The sequence below is a fragment of the Drosophila obscura genome, unplaced genomic scaffold, assembly GCF_018151105.1.
Source record: "Drosophila obscura isolate BZ-5 IFL unplaced genomic scaffold, ASM1815110v1 contig_179, whole genome shotgun sequence".
Taxonomy (NCBI): Eukaryota; Metazoa; Arthropoda; class Insecta; order Diptera; family Drosophilidae; genus Drosophila; species Drosophila obscura.
In genome coordinates this window covers 3,026,387-3,053,571 of record NW_024542766.1, presented here as the reverse complement: position 1 = coordinate 3,053,571, position 27,185 = coordinate 3,026,387, and the positions used below count along the sequence as shown (strand labels likewise).

General features: G+C 42.7%; 1 protein-coding gene and 1 long non-coding RNA gene across 4 annotated transcripts in view; one reads left to right on the top strand and one right to left on the bottom strand.

The window, feature by feature from the left end:
- The window catches only part of LOC111072024, a 28,159-nt gene extending 1,458 nt beyond the window's left edge, over positions 1 to 26,701 (top strand). Inside the window, exons 1-13 of one of the 2 annotated variants that reach the window (XM_022363605.2) lie at positions 17,448 to 17,468; positions 17,668 to 18,867; positions 22,423 to 22,655; positions 23,104 to 23,472; positions 23,533 to 23,728; positions 23,787 to 23,888; positions 23,955 to 24,150; positions 24,209 to 24,397; positions 24,464 to 24,606; positions 24,669 to 24,991; positions 25,055 to 25,210; positions 25,287 to 25,454; positions 25,518 to 26,701. In XM_022363605.2, the coding sequence (XP_022219297.2) occupies positions 17,894 to 18,867; positions 22,423 to 22,655; positions 23,104 to 23,472; positions 23,533 to 23,728; positions 23,787 to 23,888; positions 23,955 to 24,150; positions 24,209 to 24,397; positions 24,464 to 24,606; positions 24,669 to 24,991; positions 25,055 to 25,210; positions 25,287 to 25,454; positions 25,518 to 26,578 (4,110 nt within the window). In that variant the 5' untranslated portion in view covers positions 17,448 to 17,468; positions 17,668 to 17,893 and the 3' untranslated portion in view covers positions 26,579 to 26,701. Of the gene's footprint in view, positions 1 to 17,447; positions 17,469 to 17,667; positions 18,868 to 22,422; positions 22,656 to 23,103; positions 23,473 to 23,532; positions 23,729 to 23,786; positions 23,889 to 23,954; positions 24,151 to 24,208; positions 24,398 to 24,463; positions 24,607 to 24,668; positions 24,992 to 25,054; positions 25,211 to 25,286; positions 25,455 to 25,517 lie in introns of those variants that run through there. The other variant, XM_022363604.2, reaches the window with a different exon arrangement.
- On the bottom strand, positions 218 to 23,021 carry LOC111072034. Of its 2 annotated transcripts, none has more exons than XR_002607540.2 (4): positions 22,735 to 23,021; positions 21,136 to 21,268; positions 416 to 441; positions 218 to 357 (listed from the first exon to the last, which is right to left on the bottom strand). It is a non-coding gene; the product is annotated as an uncharacterized LOC111072034 (long non-coding RNA). The 2 variants fall into 2 exon arrangements; XR_002607541.2 differs by having other exon boundaries at positions 218 to 335.
- Positions 26,702 to 27,185: the final 484 nt, after the last annotated feature.

Sequence of the window (27,185 nt, the reverse complement as noted above, 5' to 3'; positions counted from 1 at the left end):
TTTCATATGTACAAATCCCCCACGCCTCACGCCTCACGCCCCACTCCCACCGTTGGGGTAGGCACCAGAAAGTATGCCAAGGAACACAGTTCGTTATACCCGATGCAAATGGAGACCTAACGAAATGATTTAAGATTGATTTGTCCAATTAGATTACATTAGACAGCCGCAGAATAATTTATTTGTTTTGCGCTTCTCGTTTGTAAAGGAACAGTCTCCATCATTATTTAAAATGAGCAATCAATAATAAATAAGTGAGCATCCATATAATTTTAAGTTCATTCCAATAAAAGCCTGCAGTAGAGTCCAGCTTTCACTTCTTTGACATTAAATTGCTGGCAAAATGATATAAAAATTCTGAGATGTTGGGGTAAATAAAATACTACTAACAATAAGTAAGAATTCTGCCACTTACCTAACATGATCAGGAGCCACATTTTGCTGCAAATAAACATTTTTTTTATCATAAATAAAATGTTACAAAATAATACTAAAAACAAAAAAAAAAACTTAAATCAGTGATCATTTCTATTACATATCCATAGACCCAAAAAAACAATCAACTTTACTCCTGCACGTACCTTAAAATGATCATTAAAATCTTCACTAAATACTAAATTAAACTTTAAAATTCTTTGACACATTTCCGGCATAATTTATAGCCAACCAAAATGTCATTGCTGTTCTCAGAAAACAAACTAAATGCTTTGACATTTTGCAACTCTCATAACAACAAAATGTACTTACAACTAATATAAAACTGCATATTTTTTTGTTTGTTTAGGTCAACTCAAAATGTTTGCAAAAGTACAATTTCCTTTTGCAGGTTGTGCAGGTTTGCTCTTGTGCCCTGCTTAACTTTTGCACAAATGTATTCAAATTTAATTGCGCTGCTTAAATTGGTGCTTCAGTACAATCTAGCTTCTATTCTACTCTGTTCTGGTCTTGTGTTGTGCAGCCTTGGAGCGCCCCTCGCTGTGTCGTCGGCTGGCGATGGCGGCAGTGATAACTCATGTCCCGCTGACATTTTTGGGTCAAAAAACTAAAATATTATGTGGTTGCTTTGCCATTTCGCTGAAGAGCCTGTGCGTGTTCTCGTGTTCATTGTGCATGTGCCTGTGCCTGTGCCTGTGCCTGTGCGTATGTCTCTCTCCGAGAGCTGGTGTCTATGTTTGTTGTATTTGTGGTATGGTGTGGTTCTGTAGTCATTATTTCAGTCAACCTTCAAAAAACCCACCGCCCACCGGGGGCTATCTGTCTTCCCCCTAGTTTGTTCAGTTCTGTGTGTGTGTGTTTTTGTGTGGCACCCAGACTCCGGCATTCCGGCAGATTAAAATTGCATCCGGCGAGCCAAACAAAAGAGTGTTGACCAATTTCGCTTAAACATAAAACAAGGAGAAATTACCAGGAGGTTCAAGCACACAAATGACGACAAAACAGGGACCCAGGAATACAGGATACAGCAAAAGGCAAAAGCCAAAAGGAAACGAGAACGTATAAGTACGGGGGGGGACACACAGGGAGTATAGACGAAAACAAACAGAAATGAATTCATAGTAAAAGTCTTAATTGAAATTTTTGCTTGAAATGTGTACAGAGGGGATTCTTTTTTACTGTTCTGCGGCACCTAGAATGAAAGGCGATGTGTCCATGGTAGGACTCTCTATACACATATATACAACATACATATATATTTCTTTATATATATAGTGTACGTACGTGTGTGTGTGTGGGAAGCAACTTTGTGTGGCAGCCAAGGGAAAAAAGCAAAAGTCGTGGCCTGTGTGGTGTGAACGGATCTGTGGGGTGGGCGGGGTGTGGGTCTATAGAGTAGGAAGTTTGCCATGGAGCTCTGGGCCCCATGAATGCATGCAGCTATGTGGGGATAACGGTAGCAACTTTGTTATATTCTTGACTTTACCTTTTGTATCATATTCTCTTCTCTTCTATGTTTTTTTTTTTTTTTTGTATTTAACTTTGTATTCCTATTAGACTGCCCAAAGCCAAAGGGCAATCAGCGTGAACGAAAGCGAGAAAACGTTGAACGAGTTAAATGTTTGATTACAAAATTGCATTTTAACACCTTTGAGAGTTTTCTCTTAATTTGGAATTTGAAATTTAGTTTCAGGATGGGTTTCAGATTTCATAGCATACCTAAGGGGGCCACGGCGGAGCGCCACGTGGAATCTACTTAATGCTGATGGGAAAGCATCTCATCCGAGTGGTAAAAGTAATTAGAGAAAATATTTTCAAACGAAAGACTTTTAATTGGTACAAAACAAAAACTCTCTAATGAAATTCTCATTTTTCTTCCCCTTATGAAATTTTCATTAAAATGCATCATAAATTACCCATACGCGATGTTGGCCTTCATGTTAAATTATAGTTAAAAAGCTTTTCATATCATAGAAAAATAAACAAAAAAAGTTTAAATACAGATAATAAATAAAGTTTAGTTCTTACAAAGGCCAAATGATTATCTGCATTGCGCATTCGTCATACATACATATGTACATATGTTGCATAAATAAACACCTCATTCTGGGCTTAAAAAAAATGTATACAAATAATTGACTGATTGCATCTGAAATGTACTTAAAATAATGGTGTTTTTTATCATTACATACATACAATTGTATGCATGTACACTTTACATAAATACATAATAGCATTATGTGCACAACAAAATTTTTAAGTAAACGAATAAATTAATAATAAATGACGTATACTTAATAGTCAAGAAAGGGAAAACATCTCCGGAAAAAATAGGTACAATAAACTAGAGAGGCATACTAATGATGAATTATTCATAACTTTCTAAAATAACACACGTGGCATATGTTGTTACAGAAATTAGTGAAGTCATTAGATCTTAAGGGAAACCCAGAGAAAGTTGATTTAAAAATAATGATAATACATTAATAATGTTCCTAATTAACTTCAATCAACTTTCAATTGATTCTCATCAGGTTCGATAATTATGTTTATTTAATATAATTAATTAAAATTAATTTTTATCATATTTAACTTTATTAAAATGCTGTTTTTTAGGCACTTCAATCGCGATAATATTTTCTTTGAATTAAATGCTGAGCACATTTATTATTTTTAATATTATATTATAATCGGTTTTCTTCATCGACTCTTCATTAGGTTGGGTATGTAGATGTATTTCAATCCGTTTCGAAAATGGTCCTGCATGTAATACATTTTAAAATAGATTATTATCCCTTTTTAATTCCTTTAATAATTTCTTTCATCTTTTTGTTTCATCATGTGGTTATAAGCATTTCTCTTCCCATTCATTTGCTGATTCGAAATCTCTTTCTTTTTTTTTGCACTGGAAGCGAAGAATTAACAAATGACCCGGAGATAATGGAAGCAGTGAATCAGCAGTGGGGGGAAACAGTGGAGAAATCTACATGGCCATAAACACAAGATCCAACACTTTTAGCCATTGCCATAGCCACGCCCCCGTCCCCCTTGGATGTAATTTTCTTGTAACTGGAGGAAGGCAGGGAGGGGGAAAATGGATCTGAATCGAAAATGTTGTGTTGGCTAAAAATTTATGTGTCTATTGCTAAAGGATTCTATGCAAAGAGGGACACAAAGGCGACACATCACAAGGAGAAACATGATGTAGAAATAGAAGAAGGAAATGCAGGAAGGGTGAGGTGTGGGGTGTGGGGTGGGGGTGACGTGCCCCGCCCGCCCACACACACACACACACATGCAATTACACGCCCACTTTGCTTTATCTTTTGTAACTGTTACAAAACTTGGCTTGGCTGGGCTTCTTCTTCTTCATCATCATTTTTTCTTTCATTCTTTCGTTTCGTTCCGTTCCGTTCGTTTCTTTTCTTTTCTCGTTGGTTTTTTTTGTTTTTTTTTTTTTGTAGGCGTGTGTTTGTCTTCCGTTTGTATCTCTTTCTGTGTGTATGTGTATGCTTATCTATCTATGACTGTATTTGTAAGTGTGTGTGTGTGTGTATGTTTATCTTGGCCAGAAGCTATATAGTTTATCTATGTGCATGTTTGTTGTTTGCTGGTGGTCGGACGGTCGTTCGTCTGGTGTACACTTTTCCGCACTTATTCCATATTTAAGAGGCAATTTATATTCCCTTTTTTTTGCACTCTCTATCTGCAAGCAGGCTGCTCTCTCACTCCCCATGCTCCTCCTATCGCTCCTGCTCCTGCTCCTCCTGTTTCTTTCTCTTTCTAGCCGCTCTGCGTTGGGGGGGGGGGGGGGGGGGGGGGCTATCTCCGTCTGGCAGTCTATCTGTCTGCCATTCAACTTCAGCTACAGTTTCCGCTTTTCTCTGGCCCGACTGTTTCTGTTTCGGATTCTGTTTCTGATTTAGCCGCCAACACAAGCACGCAACGCAACAGAAAAACAAGTGGAAAAGGTACCACACCACCACGTACATATGTATATATAGGGCGTATTTCGACTAAAGGATACCCTACCCTATACATTGGCTTATTTTATTATTGGTAAACAAAATGCAATGTAAAGAATAATGGGGATCAAGATGTCATTGCTGTCATCGAAAGTTCGCATTTAATTGCAAGAAAAACAATTTATAAAAAACTTCTTTCCCCATACATAGTGCCTGCAAGAAATATCTGATCTGAATTTATTTTTGGTAAATCGGTACAAAATATTATTATTCAAAGCTCTAAAAAATATTTTTCGAGGAAAATAAACTAAGAAAATGGATGTTTTTCTCCAGAACAGAGACTAGAAATATATTTTTACAATATTAAATGGAACATCTTGTTTTCAAGTCCCAATAACTACAAATTTTCTTTTATATATAATGGCTATATAAGTGCACCTAAAGGAGCAACATTTATGTTAAATTATGGATCCCAAGGGGGAATTTCCTTTTAAATACTCTCTATAAATTAAACTCTATCGAATGTATGTCTAAAAGTGTTTTCCGAATTTAAAACCAGCACGTGACAGTTTCTACCAAAAACAAACGCAACTTTCCCAGACTTGATGACTGGTTTATTAATGCTGATCCAGATTAGATGTACTCTAATGCATCAGCATACTCCATTAGCCCCTACGATTAGTAGGTATAAAAAGCTGATGCTGATGTTGATGTGGCTGCTAGTGCTGTTGCTGCCCGAACGCTATCCTATCCGGAGGGAACTATACAACAAGCTGAAGCCGGCTTAGCATTGCTGATGATCCACTCCCCCGCAGTCGCCGCAGTCCACGGCCACCCAACCCGCGGCTGATGGGATGCTGCGGCTGTCAGTAGCCAATTATCATTTTTTGAAATGAATAAAAACGTTGCCAGCCCCAGTCCAGCCCCCGCTTTTGGTGCGTGTGCCACGTACTCTCTCCTACGTAGCGGTGACTGTGTATATACGGTTCTATCTAAATGGCATTTCCATAGCCACAGTTGCCAGGTCCTTATCCGTATTTGGCTATGTTTCTGTCGCTGTCGCTGTTGCTGTTGCTGTTTCTGACTCAGGCCCCATTCAGGCCCATTGCGGCGGCAGGCTTTACACCTTGCGGCTATTGCAGTGTGTGTGTGTGTGTGTGTGTGCGGTTCTGGCTTTTCCTGCTTTTTTATTGTGTCATAAATTATTCAAACGCAAACATCATCAGCAGGCAGCAGGCGGCGGATCAGGATAAAGATGCGGCTCAGCCTCTCCTCCGACTCTCCCTCTCTTCTTTCTTCACTCTTCTCATTATCAGCGGCAGACGTTTAACGCACACTCCCACTACCAATCCCACATAGATACACATCCATCCTGTCTCTCTCTCTCTCTCTCCCTCTGCATGTGCTTATTTTTTTTGTATCTTATACTCTGGCTGTCGCCCGCAGTCAAGACACACTGGTCAATGGGTTATTTGCAACTGTAACTGTAACTGTAACTGCACCTGCACTGCTTTCCTTTTGGTGATGACTGTACTCAGGAATGTGTTCGGTTTTCTGTATTCCAATACAGAGATGCCATGCCAAACTTGTTTGCCTCTATTGTACGTCTCTGTGCATAGAATTACCTTGAAATTGAGATGCTTTGTGTGTTAGTTAAGCCCACACAATTTGTGTTCCTGAATGTATATTTTTAGACGTTAGACGAATCAACTTTATTCAGTTTCGGTGTGGACTGTACTTATTTTTCTGAGCTGAACACTGCTTGAACCCCACTGCTTTAGGCAGTCTGCAGAGCTTTCGTTTTGTTAAAAGACCAAATAAATGTTTCTATTGTAAGGTTAAACTCTGGGAAAATTGTATTATCGAAAATCACAATGATTCCATTAAAGTTCTACGCTTTGAAATATTATTTTGAAGTTGCCAAACAAATTGTTCGTACCAGTGTGCAATGATGCGGAAAGCAATCGGAAGCACGACCCAGCGGGTTGTGGGCAGTCGCCCCTGGTAAGAGGCACGCGAGAAGGACTTCGCACTCAGCGAGGAGTCACTTCCATAAATAAAGAAGGCCACCGTTGTGGCAGTGGCAGTGGCAGAGGCAGAGGCAGAGGAGTGTTGCGCCATCACTTGATAAATAAGTAGTGCACGTAGGCATTCGGCATAATGAAGCGAGCGGCGTACAGCCCAGCCCATATTGGACTCAAGACGATGGCTGTGGCACAGCACAGCAATTTGTTGGGCCCATGCGGCGTATACGTAATCACGCATTGATATGCCATTTACTTGGCCGACAGGAACAGGCACCCAAAGGACCAGAAAGCAGCACGGACGGGCCACACTGCATGGTCCGTCACTCAGCACAGGCAAAAGGATTTATTCACTCGATTTTTCAGTTTCAATTTTATTTTTGTATTTTATTTTATTTTTTTTTTTATTACGCAATCATTCCTTGCAATCCCCGAGGAAGTGCACCACGCCACACTCCAAGTTGAGTGCAAATTAAAATTATGCCACTTGCAGCCATTTCCATTAGCATTACCATCTGGGGCGTTTTTTTCTTCTCCCAGTCCATACGTATATTTACGAGCCGCCTCTCACACGAGCAGCAGCAGCAGCAGCAGCAGTCCTGACCGAAGTCGTTACCGACTCTGATTACATGTTAATTATCATTCCGTAATGAATTGGCCTTTTGTACTGGCATGTGTTGGCCCACCCCCAAACACCCCTCGCAAATTTACAACCGAGTGCAATAAATGCCAGGAATATTGCGATAGATCCTATACGGGTATCCACTGTACTGTACACATGTCCCGGGATAGGTGTGGAGTGCGCGCATTGACAACCATTGTGGTCGCTGGCGTTGGGGCCACTTTCAAATGTAAAATACATTTCTGCAGCAATTTTGCAAATTATTGCATTCGATTTGAGCGAAAAGATAAGTGCCCAAATATGATTTTCAAACCAATTCAGAATAAATATAAATTATGGCAAATGAATAAAATAAATACAATACAATAAAATTGTTAATTTAATGAAGAAAATATACAATTGGATATGGATTTATTGTATAATTTATAATTAGAAATATCAGTAAATCAGTATCAATAAAATAGAATGTCTTAAAGGGAAAGTTATCCTTTGAGTAATTGTTAAGCCTCATAAAAATACTAGAGTATTTCTACAGAGAAGCCCATAACTGGATGTTGAAAAATTTTGTTTTTTATTTTCAATAAAGATATTTTTCGTTTTTATTTTCTATCATAATTTTAATCATATTTTCGAGCCCTTTATTATGTTTTATATAGTTGGAAAATTGGTTTTATATTTTGGGCTGTTATTTTCAATAAAGATATTTTTCGTTTTTATTATCTATCATAATTTTAATCATATTTTCGAGCCCTTTATTATGAGTGTAACTACATACTTTTTATTTGCTACATAAAACTTTTTCTCTTAATCGAAAATCATAAAAACGAAACCCTCATAAATATTTGCTAAGATTGTGTCTGAAAATCAATCCGCCAATCTGAGGGCACAAATAATCTGTAATCCGCGTGCAAATCGGTTGAGCCCAAATAGGAGTTAAGCCATATCCTTCAGAGGAGCTTAGACGGAAGCTTAAGCAACCCGGAAACACGCCACCCACCCACCAAAACCCCGTCCGCAGGCTATGTAACAACACACGAATAAGCTTATAAATATGTATGTGCATGTATGTATGTATTGTACATGTGTGTGTGTTTGTGTGTGGATAAACAAGTGTGCGGATACTTGAACCGCAGTAACACCTAGATACATACATAAATATACATTAACAATACATACACACAAAGGAGTCGTTCGTTCGGCTTTTGGGGCATCCGTTCTGAGATGAGGAGTACCGTACGTACATATGTATGTCTGTATGTGTGTGTGTGCGCAGACTCAAATTAATTCCATTGGCACCGATTGAAAGTTTTCGCTGGCTTCATGGCAGCAATAAATTACGATTGTACGATTGTATATGTGTGTGCCATAGAGATTGTATTTCCCATCGATATATATCGGAAGAGGTAACACGGGAAGTAAGGGAATTATGTACTTTACTACCATTAATTGAGTTATATATATATATATATATGTACGTATGTATATGTGTGAAAAAATAACGAAAGCAGTTCGAAGGAAGCAACCCTAAATGGAAAATACTACTTTATTTTATTCGATATTTAAACACTGGATATTCTGCAGCAAAAATATTTGAAATTAATTCAGTACAGTCCCGAATTAAAAAACTTTCTTTGCAAATGGCAAATCAACCTACAAAGTAGCAATCTCTATGAATGGTTCCACTTCTGTTTTGATATTGCCAAAATGTGCAATACTCATTGAAAGTTCTACCATTAATGCTTAATATATGCTCATTATATTTCCAATCAAAGCCATTTCTAGCACACAAAAGACAGTCGCACAAAATGTGCAAAAACAACAGAGAGAGAGAGAGAGAGAGAGAGAGAGACAGAGGGGGGAAATCTGTTCAAATTGAATGATGAATAAACTTGTCTAGGGGGAAAGATGAGAGTAAGGACTGGCAGGAGGCTTAACATTTGCATTAAACCCATTTAATTATACTAAGTACATAGTAAATACGACAAGTAGAGTGCCAGCAACGTGGAGGGAAAGGTAAAGGCAGAATGAAATGAGCAGGAGCAGAGGCAGAGGCAGGAGCAGAGGCAGGAGCAGCAGCAGGAGCCGTAGTAGGTTCATGTTTACATTTGCCCAAGTGATGGCTGCTGCGGCTCCATGCCGAACAAATGCCTTATTACACACACACAAACACACACACAGTCTAGAGTACACTGCACTACATGGGTAACGTAACTATTAACAGTTCTCGAAACGAGTCGAGTACTCGTAGTACGATGCCGAATGTGTTTGCACGCCTGTTTGCCTTTTGCCGCAGTCATAAATAATTTATGCCTCCGTAATTTGGTCAACTTTACTTTGCTCTGCGCCCAGAGGCCTCTCATCCTCAGCCGTGCGCTCCACTCTACACCGAAATCTCCCACTGCCACTCCCTGCCTGCCTATCTGTAGTATCTTCATTCCCATGTTAATCGCCGCCTACATGGCATCTATGTTGTACTACTGTATATATGGGGTATATACACTAGCATAAATCAACTTTGAATATGTTTCAATTGACCAAACAGTTGTCTCATTTGCATTTTGTGTGCGGCCAGCCAGCCAGCCAGCCAGCCAGCCAGCTACGCCTCGGCTCGGCTCGGCGCCAGCGTCCTCAGGTCATTCATTAGGCGTCGGGGATTCCTTGGGGAGTAATTAGAAATTAGAATTTGAAACTACGACAAGAACAACACAACACAACAGCCCATGTGGGCCTCATGTATGCTGCATAAGGCCCATAATTGATAATTATTTCATTTCTCTGTGGGGAGAAATTTCATTGTGTGTTAAAGGAGGTGCAAACTGCCAAGGGCTTTAATTTGAATGTTCTATGGATATGGAATATGGAATATGGAAATGCAAGTCTACTTGCTTGAGGGAAATGCTAATTAAAATCATTCCAAGTGCTCGATTCTGAGTGTTTTGATTAAGTTTTGATATGCCCCCTAATATAATTTGTGGTGAGGAGAGAGCGTGTATATTAAATATGTTCACATAAGCTGTTCATGTTCACATAAATGAAAGCATAGCTAAGCATGGGATTAAATAGTTTTTAATTGAAATAAACGTACATTTCTTTTGGTTCTCTAACATTTCATAATTCCAAGCGCAAACTATGCTGATTCAAAAACACATTTAAGCTAGATTACATTCCAATCTAGGAGTCCTTTAGTGTCTGGAGTACATCTCTCAGAGTTTGTGAGATTTGTGAGCACTTCAAATGCAACCAACAGCAGACAAATTACCAATGAAAATTTCAAGTATTCGGTTTTACAGCACTTAACTGTCTGTAATCCGCAAATGGCAAGTGCATTTGACCACTCAAAAAATGGGCAGACATTCCATTTGAATGGCCACAAAAATCTGCCTGAACCTGAAATCGAAATCAAGTCCATTAAAAAGCAATTTCCCCCCGGAGCACCGGGGAGCTGTGAGCACACACAAAAAAGCAAGAGCAGCAGCCATTGAGAATGCAACTAACTTATTTAACCTTCAGCTTGTTGTTGAAACTTTATTTTCGATTTCCGTTCGCAGGCATCCATCCCTATTCCCCCAATGACTGTGAACTAATATGAGTGACTGTAAACGTCACACAAATATTCACTTTCCCATTCTACCATTTCCCATTTCGTAGGGGCAGCACAGCCGAGGAGTATCTGGCACAAACACACACACACACACGGAGAGCAATAAATTTATTTGTCAACTTGTTCAGAACTTTCTGCATGACAATTGTGTGGCACACAAATAATATATTTTTTCTAATTACCAAAAAGGAATGACCTTAATACCAGTGCTCAGAGAGAGAGAGAGAGATAGAGAGGGCGACCCAGACAGGCAGACTGTCATCCCTGTGCGAATCCAAATCCAAATCGAAAGGGAACCAAGTCGATTTTATTTTCCTTATTGATACATTTATTTGTATACCCTTTGCTGGGGGTTTTAGGATATAGTTTATATGTTTACGAGGCATAAAAGAAAGTATTTACATTTTTATTTTATATTTAAATTTTATATTTATTTTTTATATATTTAAAAACTTTTTTGTTTATGATTAAGTTTCTTGTAACTTTGTTTTGGCAGCTCAAAAGGGTATCATGGGTATTTTGTCACCAAATGAACTTTTCCCCTGCTTGTTTTTGTATATTTGTGGGCCAGCAAAAATGCATTTCCGAATGAAATTCGCCAACTCGACAAATCTTCAATGTGAACAACAGCAAAAAAAAAAAAAAAAAAAAAAAAAAAAAGTTACAAAAAAAAAAAATGAGTATGGGAAAATACATAACAAAGTTTGGGTGAAATGAGAGCAAAAACGAGAACCAAAGAGCTTGCCAAGTACCCGTACACGGTGCGGACCCACATCCAGACACATCCAGTGCTCCAGCCTCTACTTCGCCGCTGCGCTCCGCTTTGCTCCTCTACTCTGCTGTGCTCTCCCTCTCTATAGTTGCGCCCCTTTCCTGTCTTATTCGGTTGTGGATTCAAGCAGCCATGTAACCTCGTTTATTCTGCAGCATAATGAAAGGGGAAAGTTCTGTGATTTCACCGCCCATGGTTCCGGCAAATGCCATCCAGTAGTACATCCAGTGGATAGATGTATTTGTGTGTGTGTGTGTATATGTACGCGTATCTGTGTACACACATACACACTCTCTTTTTCTCTCTCTCTCTTTCTCTGTCTATGTGAGGTGCAACAAGGACGACTGGCACTAAATGGCATTTGAAATGTTTTGTAGTTCCACATTCTGATGCTCTCGGTCCGGCCTGTTACTGTGCCTGTGCCTGTGCCTGTGCCTGTCCTGGGCGCAGCTTTCGCCTTTGCCATTTACCAGCAGACGCTTCGTCCTGGCAGCAGCAGCCGCAGCAGCAGAACCTGTCCTTTTCCTGACTGTCAGGCAAATGGAGAGCCCTCATGCACACAAACACACACACTCTCAGGCACAAAAAGGTCAAATGAGAATTATAATTTAAATAGCAAATAAAACAGAAAACAGAAAAACAAAAAGCAGTACAGAACAGAATCAGGAGAGGCAAAAGGGGGCGGGCACGTAATTCCTTTTGGTGCGAAATTGAAATTGCTATAGGTCGTCCTGCTGCTCGTCCTGGCTCTGACTCTGGCTCTGACTCTGGCTCTGACTCTTCTGGTTCCTTCACAAAAGCCTTGTCTGTCTACGGTCCTTTTGAGCCAGAGAGTCCTCGTAACTTTGCTGCTAATTATATCGCATTTTCATGATTGTAGCAAATGGGTTCATCAAACGATTCAACCAACGAGGGTCAAGTACATTCCACTTGATGATGAAATGCGAGACGGGAAATTTGCTGCGCCACCAAAAGCAAAATCCAACGCCCTGAGGCGGTGAAGAGCTCTGGCAGCTGGCAGCTGGCAGCTGGCACTGGGGCATCGTTGCCCAGATTGACTCGAAGCTGTCCAGAAGAGCGTGAAGTGGAAGTGGCAAAAGTGGGTAAAACTCTTGCAGGCTTTTATTCCACAGCTTAACGTGCAAGATTATTTATTGATTTATTAGAAGGTGCTCGAGAGTTACCAAGGAATTATAAACTTTAACACAAGCATCTGAAGCACAATCAACTGCCTGGCAACTACACGAGATACAAGATACGTATCTATTTATATACGGAATTGAAATTCCACAAAGGAGATGTTAAATTGTAGAAAATATTGCCTTTAATCGGCTCAAATGTTCGAATGTCTTATAATCTTCGTTGCATTTCGGTTTTTTTTCTTTGATAATTTAACCATTTTTCAATTTCATAACTGACTTAACAACGATAATTAAATCGTTTATGTCAATTTGATATCTGCGTTTATTTGTTGCCTGATTACTGCTCGACTGTTGGGGGGGTTCCTGATTCAGTTCCATAATTGGCTTCAATTTGTTTGATTTAACGAGGACTTTATTTGATTTGGGAACCAATGGGGGGGACATAATTCGTTAAAACGTTTTAATTACTTTTCAAAGTTGCCCCATTAATCGATCATTTCCACTGTGATCTGTACATTTACGTTAATTTCACATAACTTAAATGATTAATTTCGGGAAGTGAATAGTTTTTCCCAGTGCAGAAATAATTCGATGCCAAACCGATAAATAATATACGCCCGTTGAATAAAATAAATTTCCCATAAGCGAACGGATACATTTCTAGCAATAAGCCAGAAAAGAAATCATTCATAGCCATAGTAAATTTTATGCTAATGGAACTGTGTTAAGTCTCCTATTTTCTTGACGATTCCATTGAATACCTCACATCTATCTCATCCCCACTCCTTCTGGTTACCCACAAAATTTAGATAACTTTGGAAAGTCAGTCGCTTAGCACTCCAAATACGATACACATCTCAAAAGGCACAACTCTTTTGACCTCTGTGGCTGTGGAGGAGGAACATGGGAGAACACATCAGACATTGAAAAGTTGTTGAAAGTGCCGCATTTATTCCACTAACAGTCTGCAGATTGTTATCAACATTTTGCTTGTGTAGTAGCCCCCAAAAATGGAAATGAAAAATGGAAAAATGTTTTTTTAAAACAAAACAAAACAAAACAAAAAAAAGAACAGAGAAAACTCTGAGCAATAAAAACTTATTCCGGCGTACTGGTAGTAGATGTGAGACGGAGATGGGTAAAGCAATTTTTATTTATTTTCATAAATTTCTTCCTTTTTTTCCGTTTCGAAGAAGCAATTGATGGTTGCCTGCACGCTCGTCCTTTTGAGCTTATTTCCTGAAGTTCTCCGTCTGCTCATGTTAAAGAAAATCAATTGAATGCTTGACTAAACCAAAGATATTGCTTTGCTCGCTCTGGCATTTCTATTCTCCTTAGAATTTCCTATGAATTTGTCAGCTGTCGTTGTTGCACAAAAAATTTAAAGAAATGAATTTAACTGAGATTCATTTGTGAAACTTATTAAAAGTCGCTCCAGCAGTAAGCATCCAACATTATCCCATCCCATCATCATCGTCAGCAGCAGCAGCAGAGGCAGCAATATCGTTTTTCCTGGATTCCAGCACATTTCAGCCATACCAATGGCAGTCAGCAGCACAATCACAATCACAATCACAATTTCCATTGCCATTGCCATTGCACAATTGCAATTCCTCCACAATTGTAAAATGCAACAATTTTTAATGCGTCTTCCTGCAACTTTTATTTCGAGTTTAATGCAGAAACTTTCGCCGAACGAATGGCAATGACAAGGCGGCAGGACCACCCTCGTTCGTATCTTGTGGGTAGCTCGTGCCACTTCTTAATGCTCGTTACATTGTGAGAAATTGGTATTGCATGCGGTGCAGTCTGATCTGCATTGAGTTTAAAGATTTCAGTCGCATAAAATGGTGTTCAAGCGCAGCTTTTAAAGAGTGCCAAAGAATGTCCAAAAGAATTTCGAGCATACCTTTGGCGTCCCAGTAAAATGCTCTCTCTCTCTCTCTCTTGTTGGTATTTCAGGTATTTTCAGAACCAGTCAACGCTGATAGGGCTTTGTCTGCTTATTTTTTGCCATCAGTTCCATCATTTTTCGAGCACTCGTTGCTCAGTAAAAAAGAAATGGAAACTCCAGGGAGACCCTGATCCGAGTACTAGCTTTAAAAGATTTGTGCACCTTTTTTTAAACGAAAAGAACCGAACCCGAGTAGAATGCTCACTAGGATGCCTTGAATTTATTTTTTTGGGGCAGCACAGAGAGCACAGAAAACCGTCTCTGGTATTTCAGCAAATTCCCAGAGCTGGGCAACAACTAGTCGGCTCTCTGGCCGGGGCTTTGACAGCGTGTTTCCACCTTCTTCGTCTGTTTATTTTTTTCCATCATTTTTCTTGGCATTCAAGAGGGGGGGGGCGTTGGAGGAGGGTTGTGGCTGTGTGGCAGTTTCTTGAGTAAGTCGAGACCGTAACATTTCCTGTTTGCACTGCCATTTCCCAACCACCGCCATACAACCCTTGCCCCCCACCCGACCAACATGTGTGAGTGCATGTGCAGCACCTCCTCCCGCCTCTTGGGTGCTTGGGTGCCTGGATAAATGTCTGCATGTCGCCCCTCCCCATCGTTAGCACCGACGTTTCTTTTTTACACCCCTTTAGGGCAACGCCTTTCATGCAAAAATATGCAATTTTATCGGTCTTTACAGATTTCCCATTTATGTAGCGCTCTACAGAAATAAAGAAAGTAGCAAAACGACATAAAAGGCCCGAAGAAAACGCATCGAGACATGAAAGACATTTTCCCAATGAACAAAAATAAAAGGCAAAAATGTAAATATTTTTTTCATACAGGAAAAGGAAACCAAAGCGTTGCGTTTTGCTGCAAAAATCGTTCAACAATTTGTACAGATATAAATCTATCCTGCCTGCCGTACTTTTGCCGAAAAATGGCATTTTTCAGCTTTTAGTTAATTGAAAAGTGGAAATTTATATGAAAATCCCAACATTCTGTTTTGGGGGCCATGACTCACACAGAGACAGAGACCGAAAGAGAGAAGATGTAGGACTCAAGTAAAGGAAGGAAAAAGTAAAGTAAAGTCACAAGTAAAGATACGAAGAACAATTTTTTCAACGTTAAAAACGTGCCGACATTTTCGGTTGTCAACAAACACACAAAGGGAGAAACACTGAGGCAGGCACACTCTTTCCCTTGCAGAAGGGAAAAATGTTAAGCTGCCCATGGGCATCCCCCATCCATCCATCTGTTCATCCGTTCCGTTCATTCGTCTGCTATGCTGTGCTGTTTCCATAGTTAAACTTTAGTTTTATGGCTGCAATTTAGTGAAATGTATGTTTGTTTAGCTCAACTCGTCTCATCTGCAGATGAGTCTGTCTGTCTGTCTGTCTGTCTGCCTGTCTGTCTGTCTGACGGTCTGCCAGCTTGGGCTGCTTCGGTTTGGTCTGCAGCATTTCATTCTTTTATTCCTTCCAATTGTTTAGCCTTATAAAATATACGGATTTAAAGAGCACTATCTCACTCTCTCTGTCTCTCGGTTCTCTGTCTCTCACTCTGTCTCTGTCCGGAACCCACAAGATATATTGCCGCTTTAGAGAGCACTCTCATACTGGTTTTTGGTTTTGGCCAGGACGAGAGACGAGCGACGAGCGACCAGAGACCAGTGTCGGAGACCAGCATAACAACGAAGGAAACATTTGTTAATGAGACCCACAAGAGCTTACGACAGTCCATAACATTTTTGTTAGGGATAGAGCAGGCTTCCCCTTCCCATTCCCCTCCCTTCCCCATCCCTTCGCTACATCTTTCTGTGTGTGTGTTTCCACCCAACGCAACGGTGGAGTACATTAAATTAACACCTAAAAGGTTGACAGATTTACACATTTTTATCTTAACCCAAATAAAAGCTCTTCACCTCATTTTTTCCATGGCAGTGGCAGAGGGGTGGGGGGTGGTGTGGGGAAGCACGCATTAGGGATTAACATTGTAATGTGTGGAAAATGGTAATGGAAAGGGTTTTTGTATGGTTATGAAAATGCAAATATGGGAATATTAATTTTAGAAGAGCGCTGGCCACGACCCACCACCCCACCACCCACACCGAACGCATTGCTCGCATTGCTACGAGATTTATTCTGCAGACGGCTTAAAAAAAAAGGTCCTTGCGACCGAAGTTCGGGGTTGCGCGAATCCAATAACAAAGTACATGCAGCGTATCATTAATTGGCGATTGCCAAAATGTGCCTTGATGTTTCACTCCATTAATTAGGAAGTGCTGAACAACACATTGAAAAAAATTACAAATTTTAATTAAAATTCACTTCCTTTCGTTAATGGTTCACATGAACTACATGCCCAGAACTAGATCACAGTTAACCCTCAAATATTATCCACATCTGCACTGCCATTTTGTGGTAATAATAATGTCGAATGTCTCACCATCTTCACTTAATTGCAACACTCTTTAAAAATAGTTTGAATCGATGCAACGCCTCAGTGCTGTATTTGCACCTTTTACAAGAGCACACCTGAACTAGTTCACAGCGATCCAACACGTCCATCATCATCTTGTACACACACACACAAAGGCCCTGGGAGCATCAGTGGCAGGCAGGCAGGCAGCACCAGCAGCAGGAGGTGAGGAGGTCAAACGATGGCAAAGGAAAACGCTTTGCACCTGCACCTGCACCAGCACCAGTACCAGTAGCATTCATCCCCAGTCGCAGTCCCCAGAACCCAACCCCATCCCCCCCCTTTATTACCACAGAGCATGTCCTGTCCTCAGGTGGCGGCAGACATTAAGTGGGCGCCAAGCAAGGCCCCCATTTTGGTGGTGCTGCTGGTGTAGCTGCTGCTGTTGCTGCTGTTGCTGCTTGGCCGGATGCATTGACCAAGGCTATTTAAGGATGCCACGCTCCGATGCGTTGCACAGTTAAGACCCGAAGCTGACGGCGTAAAGGTCTGCACAGCAATCAGCAATCTCATAAAATGACTACACAGCACACAGCACACAGCAGACAGCACACAGAGGACACGACACACATATCTATACTATACTATACTATACTATACTATACTCAGAGTCGACTCTCAATTGCAGGTCATTTTTAGTCAGCTAAAGTTAATGTTTTGAAAATTTGCTTTTCTCACATTTCCAGATACTTCCGGACACAGCAGCAGCAGCATCGGCAGCAGCAAGTCGACGGCGACGGGAGTGGCAGAAGTTGGCGACTGAAATTGCATTTCTAATAGAGGAGCAAAGGCCAACACGTTCAGTGTATAATATTTGAAATCAAAGCATTAGGGTCTAACCATGTCAGCGGTGTACGTGAATCACAAGCTCAACATGCGCACAACTGCTGTCAAAATGAAGCGAACGCAGCCATGGATGTCCTGGATGTCCCACAAGCGGCTGCTTGCCACCAGCTACAGTCTCAGTCCCAGTCTCAGTCCCGGTCCCGGTCCCCCAACAGGAAGCGGGCATGGCCAATTGATTTTGATGGCAACGAGAAGGAATACGACAAGGACGAGACGACGACTAGAAGGACTAGGACTAGCAGCAAACTAAGACAAACTAAGATAATTCAATCGCGTTTTCTACATATTTATGGTTACTTTTTCTTCGGTTCCTTGATGAGTTACATTAAAACTATTTGCGCATCAATGGTGCAGCAAATGGCAGCGGAAGCGGATAAAGAAACGGAAGTGGCAGTGGCAGTGGAAGTGGCAGTGGCAGTGGCAGTGGCATTGCCAGCAGCCAAAGCAAAAAGTAAAGCAGTAACGGAAACGGAAACAGCAACGAGAATGGAAATGGGAATGGGAACGGGAATTGGAACGGGAACGGATGCCCGTATCGTGGCAATGGGAATTTGCATTATAAGACTGATAACATTAAAAAGATTTCTAGAGATTTCCACAACCGACGACGAACACAATCAAAAGCATCAGCATCAGCAGCAGCACCAGCACCAGCACCAGCCATGGCAATCAGCAACGTCAGCAATGTCAGCAACGTCAGGAGGAGCATCAGCTGTAGCAGCAGCGGCTTCACCCCAATATAAAAGACACTCTCATACACATTCACATCCAAATCCACATCCACATACCCATTCGCATTCGCATCCGCATAAACGACATCCACAGGCGTCGTGTTGGCGTCACCAGCTGACACCAGGCATACTGCTGATGCTCCTTTTGCTCGGCAGCCTCTGGCCGGACTGCTGCGAATGCCTGCATGGCGGCAGCAATACGGTGAAGACCAAATATGGCCTACTGCGAGGGATTGTGGTGCGCTCCACGCCGCTGGTGGAGGCATTCCTCGGCATACCCTATGCCTCGGCGCCGGTGGGCAGTCTCAGGTGAGTCCAAATCGGGTTGTGTGTCAGTGTGTTTGTGTGTGTGTGTGTGTGTGTGTGTGTGTGCTCCGGCCCCAGCTCCGGCTCCGGCATGTTGCACAAGATTACGTTTTCCGGGTCGTGGATGTTGGCGTGCTTAAAGTGAAATCTTTTCAAATTAGAGACAACAACGTGAGGCACAGCGCGTGCGGCCATAAAATGGTCGAATATTTCCAGAAAAGGTTCACAATATTTTTTATATAAATAGTCTACGGTTTGGTGGCATTTTAAGTGCCTTCTTTTAGTTCGGAGGTTGGTTACAAACTTATAAATAAATTGTGTAAATTAAACCACATTAATTCTACGATCTAGAGTTCAGATTTAATCTTCCCTGTGTGTTTTGTTTCCAACCCAAAGGTTTAATATATATCTAGTTTAGTGTATTACTTAATTTTAAATCAAATTAAAGACTGTGTACCGGGCAAGTCGTGGCAGTTTATTATGCTCTCACGTGCCCATCTCTATGGGCGAGAGTCACGCAATCTGAACGCCACATGGGGGTCGTCTCCAGGCTCTTTTGCCGCTTTCAGACTAAACTTTTTTCACACAGAGCTGCAGAGAACTTTAGCCAAAGCAATTTTAATAATTATTCTCATGAAATATGTGTGTGGATGGCGATGGCTGCTGCTGCCGGGGTCCTAGTACTTTTTACACCCACCTAACGCAAGTGAGGACTTTACGGATCTCGGCCTCTGGCCTGCCTCCAGGTCTGCCTCTAGGTCTGGCACTGGCACTGGCTGTGGCTGTGGCTGTGGCTCGGTCGCGCAAATCCCAAAGCTTTGTTTGAGGATTTAAAGTTCCATGGGGACACAGGATACGAAGGAGCACACGGCGCCAGTCCCCGGCTCGTAATGAAGCCCAAGTGCTACTTGGAATTAATCTACAACTTTACTCCTACGGTACATCCTACACCGTATACGTAACAATTAAAAAGAACTTTTTATTATTCGGTTAGTTTTTTGTGGAAAAGATTTAAAAAAGCGGAAAGCAAAGACTGCGCGCACAATTTGCTTTGTTATTCCCAAGTACGAATAAGCGAATGGTTTGCCCAATTAATAATGAAGCAGTTGACAGGTCCTGGCAGGCAGCATCGCACCAAGCACCTCTCCACGAGACACACACAGAAAAGTTCGATAAGCCATTTCGAGCAGTTGATGCCATTGAACGGCGCAAACGAGAATGAGAATGAGAACGAGAACGAGAACTCGAACAAGAACACTCGAACGAGAGTGAGAGAACTCAGACCCAACAGAAGTTTTGTGTGTGGGGGGGGATATTACAAAAGTTTCCCTCCGCCCACGCCCCCGGCTCCGACCCGTTACTTGGACACTTTCACACTTGCACACGGCACTCACACGCTCAGACTCAGACATGTACAGTACAGAATACAGACATGTACACGAAGGAGCCGTAGGAGCCTGGTTTCGCAGGAGCAAGGCAAGGGCAAAGGCAAAAGCAAAGGCAAAAGCAAAAAGCTTTTGTGTGACATGCATGAACAACAAGTGTGTTTGATGAAGCGATTGGATGAAGTACTTAAAGGGCTCTTCATCGCCTCCTTTCGCTCACTCACTCGCTCAGTCGCTCACTCGCTCCATTGATGTTTGCTTAGCCACAATTCCTGAAAATTGTTCTTTAATTACTTCCGTGTGGTAAGAATGTGACGCCAGAGCCCCATCGAGGTAGATGGAGAGTGAAATGAAGTCGTTTATGAATGCGGTTCATTATCATGCAGCAACAGATGCCAGAAATCGGCAAACAGAACTTAATCAAATGCCAGGCCACCTTGTGGCAAGGCACCCTCCCCCCCCACCCTAGCCCACGATGGGGAGCAAGAAGTTGTATTTTTTTGTTCTCACATAAAACGTGATATTTGACGAGCCGTCAATACACGGCTGGCTGAATGGCAGGCGCGAGAGCTTACAATATTAATCAAGGCATTAGGGGACAAAGGACAGCTGTTGCCAAAGTTTCTAATCAAAAATTCACAAAATGTTAATAAAAATAAATGGCAGAAGGAAAGCGCAGAAGACCGAAGACTTGGATGCCCTTAAAGGGAAATTTTTGATTTAGTATGTGACTATGAAAGGGTGTGCTATATGTACTGGGTTCTATAATATTCCAGTAGTGGTGTCCATGAACCCCCTCCATAGCATTATTAACAATAGACTGCATTTTCTGGAACTATTTATTATATGTATATGTATTTATCAACTATCAAGTAAAGACTCTTACCTCATTGATCTTAATGCTGATTCAGTTTTTATGGTGCTCGCATTTGTTTTTCCATCACTCCCGTCACAAACTTATTTACAAATCTAGAAAACATATTTCTCTTCTAGAGAGTCTCTCTGCGTTTCCCTGCAGCCTGAAAGCATAAAAATATTTACACAAAAATTGAATTTCATTGAAAGCTTTTAATATTTTAGATAAAATTGTGCATGTAGTCGAACAAATATGAATATTTATGTTTTTTGCCCTGCATACACGTACAGTGTTTTTTTTTTTGGCGAGAAAAACGTGCCAAGTCGAATACAGTATACATATGTATGTACATGTGTTCGTATGTGTATGGAAGTGAAAAAACACAGCACACAATAAAACGATTGCTTTTAACGCTCGAAAAAGTAGCGAAAACAAAAAAAAATAGTTTTATTCGCTTAAAAATAGTTTAAAGTGAAACTTTTGCGAGGGGTTTTGCACTACAAAAAATACATACATATGTAGTTTTAATTTGTAGCGTGGTGCATGTCGAACGCGTTACAGATGTGCAGGGGGCGGGCGGCTAGGAAAGTTGCCAAAACCAGAAACGTGCAACACACACACAAAGAGAGAGAGACAACAACAGCATCACGTATGGCTGAAAAATTATGCTTGCCACAAAATTTTGGGAGGCGAGCTTTTTGTTTCCGCGGTCCATTGTCTGTCATTTGCCACAGGGGTTAGGGAAGTGGGAGCTAAGCAGCGTGGGAGAGGTGGGGGGGGACAAAGAAGGAGGAAAAGCCACAAAACAAAAAAAACACAAAAAAAAGAAACAATCAAAACGTTTCGCGTCAATTATCGCGTGTCATAAAATCAACAACAAAGCAGCGCATTTATCGCTTTTCGTTCCGCCAGCCCTGGTCCAATCATCTGTTTCCCCCCTGCAACCCCCTCCCGTGACAGTTACCCTGAAGGTCCTCTCGCTGATGATGCTTGATCGATGGATTTCAACGCAAAACAATAAAATTGCACAATTAATCAAAGGCAGTTTGCACTTTTGATTGATGGGCGGGTACTTAGTTTCTGTGTTTTACGAGCCAAACGAATCCTTTTTCCTTTAATCGCCACCACACACGCCGCCCACACATTTGACCCGCGCACACACAAACACACACACACAGAGTCACACACACATGACCCCGAAGACCACATGAAAACGTGCTGCTGCTGCTGCTGCCTCACAAGTGGCCAAAAATTGAATATTTACTTATGCGCGCCCGTTCGGGTATTGCTGCTGCTCCTCCTTTTTTATTCGCACAGATTTATGCCTCCCATAACGCCATCGACATGGAAAACGGTTCGCAATGCGGATCGATTCTCGCCCGTTTGTCCACAGAACGTGCCCATACCACCCAACGGGCCGGAGGCGCTGCTGGAGGTGCCGCGCGCCCGTCTGGCCCAGTTGCGGCGTCTGTTGCCGCTGCTCAAGAACCAATCGGAAGACTGCTTATACCTTAATATCTATGTGCCCTATGAGACGCGCCGCTTGGAACGTAAGTGCCAGCCCAGACAAGTTTATACGTTTTATTCGGGCTACATTTAAGTGAAACAAAGTGATAAAGTGATGCTTACCGCTTACCCACACTTTTCTGGTGTGCCCAGCAAAATGGCGGACCGCAGCGAAAGCGTGCAAAAAGGAAAAAAAAAACCACTTGTGCATGTTCATTGCGGCGATTAACATTTGGGGCTATTTCACTTGTTGCAAACATTTAGTCCAGTGCTTCTGGCCGTTACGGCATTGGCGTCGTGGCTCTCAATTCCGTAGTGCATTGCAGTTTAATTAAATTTTCCACATTACTGCAAGCGCTGTGGACTTGGCAGTTCCGATAGCCGCAAACACACACAGCTGCAGCAGTGATAGCGTTGGCGATAGCGATACCGATAGATCCCAATTATTCAATTATCGTATTTAACCGAATTCTGTTTCCCCCATCCCCAAAGGCAATGTGGATGCCGATAATGTTGATAATGCGGAACAAGCAACGGCAAAACTTAGCACTGTGGTGTTCATACATGGCGAATCGTTCGACTGGAACTCTGGCAATCCCTACGATGGCTCCGAGCTGGCGGCCCACGGCAATGTCATCGTTGTGACAATCAATTTCCGTCTGGGGATCTTTGGATTTCTGAAGACCGGCGGCAAGGAGAGCGCCCAAGGTAACTTTGGTCTGATGGATCTTGTGGCCGGCCTGCACTGGCTCAAGGAGAATCTGCCGGCGTTCGGGGGTGATCCGCAGAGCATTACGCTGCTGGGCTATGGCACGGGCGCCGTGTTGGCCAACATATTGGTCGTCTCTCCAGTGTCGAGTGGTAAGAAACCTCTGTGACCAGAAAGAGTCTTTGCTCCAGCTTTAACCTTTACTCTTGCAGATCTAATACAGCGCACCGTTCTGGTCAGTGGTTCGGCATTGTCGCCCTGGGCCATACAAAAGAATCCGCTGTTTGTCAAGCGCCGTGTGGCAGAGCAGACGGGCTGCCATGGCGATATGCTGTACGATGATCTGGCGCCCTGTTTGCGCACCAAAAGCGTGGCCGAGCTGCTGGCCGTCAAGGTCGATCATCCACGGTATGTGAGAGTGGGCGTATTCGTAAGCGTAGCCCTAATGTAACCTCTTGCATCACAGATTCCTGGTTGGCTTTGCTCCATTCGTGGATGGCACTGTTATATCGCCCGTTGCCAATCCACTGGGCAGCACCACCTTGCCCCTGGGCTCCGCTATTGTTAGGTAAAGCCAATCGCAGTGCCATTCAAGAACATATTTTAATGCATTTTTGCCTACTGCTTCCTACAGTACTTCAGGAATTGAATATGCAAACTTTCCGAAACGAGACCTCATATTCTGTCTTAGTTCTGTGGAATCCTACCTGGATTTGAGTGCCCAAGATCTGGAGTTTGGCTTTAATGAGACGCGTCGTGATCGCATTCTACGCACTTTTGTGCGCAACAATTTTCATTATCATTTGAATGAAATATTTGCCGTCTTGAAGGTGCAAACAAATCATTTCTAACTTCTATGCCTGATTAATAATCATTTAAATTCCATAGAATGAGTACACCGACTGGGAGAAGGCCATACGAAATCCTCTGAGCTCACGCGATGCCACCCTGCAGTTCCTCAGCGATGGCCATACGGCGTCGCCGCTGATTAAGCTCGGCTACATGCACAGCCTACGCGGGGGTCGCACCTATTTCCTGCACTTTAAGCACAAAACTGTCGAAGAGGAATACCCACAGGTGGGTGTGCAGCTGGGGAAACTCACAATAAACTCTGTGCTTATTCATTGCTTGATAAATCCGCAGAGAACCGGCTCTGTTCGCGGCGAAGATGTGCCTTTTTGGCTAGGCCTGCCCATATCACCGCTCTTTCCACACAACTACACAACGCAGGAGCGTCAAATTGGTCGCCTAATGCTGCGATATCTGTCCAATTTTGCCAAGACAGGGTAAACAAACACATCTACATATCTCTTGCATAGAACCTTTCGCTAACTCTCGTACTCGACAGCAATCCGAACCAATCCGCTGCGAAAACAGCCTTGGGTAATCCAGACGATGCTGCCTTGCATGAGTTGAAGAAACGCTCGGCCGCTCTGGCCCCTAATCCGCATCTCAGCGAGGCCATGACTCTGGCGGTGCTCTACAATCAGCGACGCAGCAATGCCATGCACGAGAAGCGCTCCTATATACGGCGCCGTTTGCGCAGTAATAATGATGGAGCCTTCACGCAGCTGGGGCTGGCCAGCGAGCGGGATGTGGGCAGCTACGAGGGTGATGATCTGCCCTTTTGGGATGCCTACGATGTGGTCAATCAGCTGTATGTGGAGTTGGGTAAGCCCTAGAGACCAGTCGAGTGTATATTCTTTGGTTTTATTTAAACGATTCCCTTTGCAGGCAACAAAGCAAACATTCAGAGTCATTATCGCGGCCATAAGCTGTCCATGTGGTTGAACCTCATCCCTCAACTGCATCGCCATTTCAACATCAATGACCAGTCCATGAGGCATCATCAATTCCAGGATGATATGAACAATAGGGATCTGTATGAAGGTTAGCCAAAGACTCCAGACTCAAGAAGCTCCCTTTCAGGCTCTAGCTTTCTCTCTCTTGAATTCTTATTTTATAGGCGTGGTGCGTCCACAGCTGCAGACGAAACCAGCAGAAGATGACAACATCATCATGATACAGAAAAGCAGAACGACCACAACGACGACGCCGCCACCGCCAAAGAATCCCAGTGCAAACGTAACGCAAGCATTGAATCCCATGATCAGTGGTACAGCCACAACCACAGGTTAATTTTGAGTTCAGCAATCAGCGAAAGACAAACTGAAATCTGACATTTAATCTCTTACAGAATGCGGCATCGATGGGGCCATGTCCGTCTCCGAATTGACCACAACGCAAGCGCCGAAAGACAATCGAACTGGAGTACACACGCGCGTGGAGACCCAAAAGGACCTGGCCACCGCTTCGACGGGCATCATTGGCAATCTGGAGCTGCTGCGCCGGCTGAGCGGCAAACAGTTTCAGAGCTACACCACAGCATTGATTGCCACAGTGGCTGTGGGCTGTTTCCTGCTCATCCTCAATGTTCTCATCTTTGCGGGGATCTATCATCAGCGCGAGAAGCGTGCGCGCGATGCCAAAACCAAGGAGGAGCTGCAGGAGAGCGACACCAGCAAAAGTTCCAGCATGCTCAAGCTGAACGCTTTGATTGGTGGCGGAGGAGGAGGAGGAGGAGGGCCTGGCGGTGGCGGTTCTCTAGATCCCGCGGATGCGTATTCCCTCAGCGGCACTGTGGTGGACAGCAAGGGCGGTGTGGGCGTTGTCTTTGGGGAATACAGCTGCTACGATGAGAAGACCAAGCAGCTGAAGGAGGAGAAGCTCATTGTGGAGCTGCCACCATCGTCGTCGGTGTCGGTGTCGGTGTCGGTGCCCGGACAAACATCCCTCATGATGGACAGCTGGGGCGCCTGCTCCACCAGCACACTCGATCTGCTGAAGACCAAGCCAGGCATGTCGGATGGTCACCTGGAGATGGTCTCCTACAATGCCCTGCCCACGCTGATGGAGACAACATCGGCGCTGAGCAGCAAGCGCGGCTCCTTTGTGGACACCAGCCTGCAGTTTAACAGCCCGCAGCAGTTTGACTATGCAGTGCAGTCATCGGACCAGATGTCCTTCAAGGCCATCGAAGAGGCCGTCAAGGCGGCGGCCATTCAAGACTCTGAGATCATGCGAGACGATGATATACCAGAACCGCCGCCACCGCCGCGATCTTTTCTGGCTGCCCAACAGCAGCAGCAGCAACAACAGGGTATACTGCGGCAGACGGGGACTGCGGGCAGTGCGGCGACTGGGTCGGGCAGCAGCGGGAGCAAGAAACGTGTACATATTCAGGAAATCTCTGTCTAGCATGCATTACATCCCCACACCTCCTACTACTACAACTACTAAACATCACATTTTATCTCTCGTTTTCTTCTAATCATTTTCGTGGATCAGTTGTTGATTTAGTCGCTCGCTAATTTCCCCACACACACACACACACTGCCTCTCCTCTCTATCTCTCTCCGCTGCATTAGAGCCTTTTTCTGTATGTGCTGTGTATTGTGAGAAGAGATGATGATGATGATGATGCAAATCAATCAATGTAACTTGTATGTATTATGTATGTGTATGTTTGTACATTATGTAAATGTTCCTGGTAGTCCGTGGGAATGTGAAGAATATATAAGTGGACAACAAAATTCAAGTGTAGGAATCATTTCTGTCGAAAGTGTTATGTATTTGTATCATTGTGTGTATAGTTTTTATGTTCCTTTCGATGATCGTACATTTGCGATTGGGATTCTCGTATTATATATATATTGTATTGTATTTGCTTGTTATTTAATAATTAGCGAAATCAAAATCGGAATATATATTCTATATATGTATATGTATATGTAACTGGCTTTTAATTATTTATAAAACCATAAACTAACTACAACTATGATACGCATTCTGTATTTAAATGTAT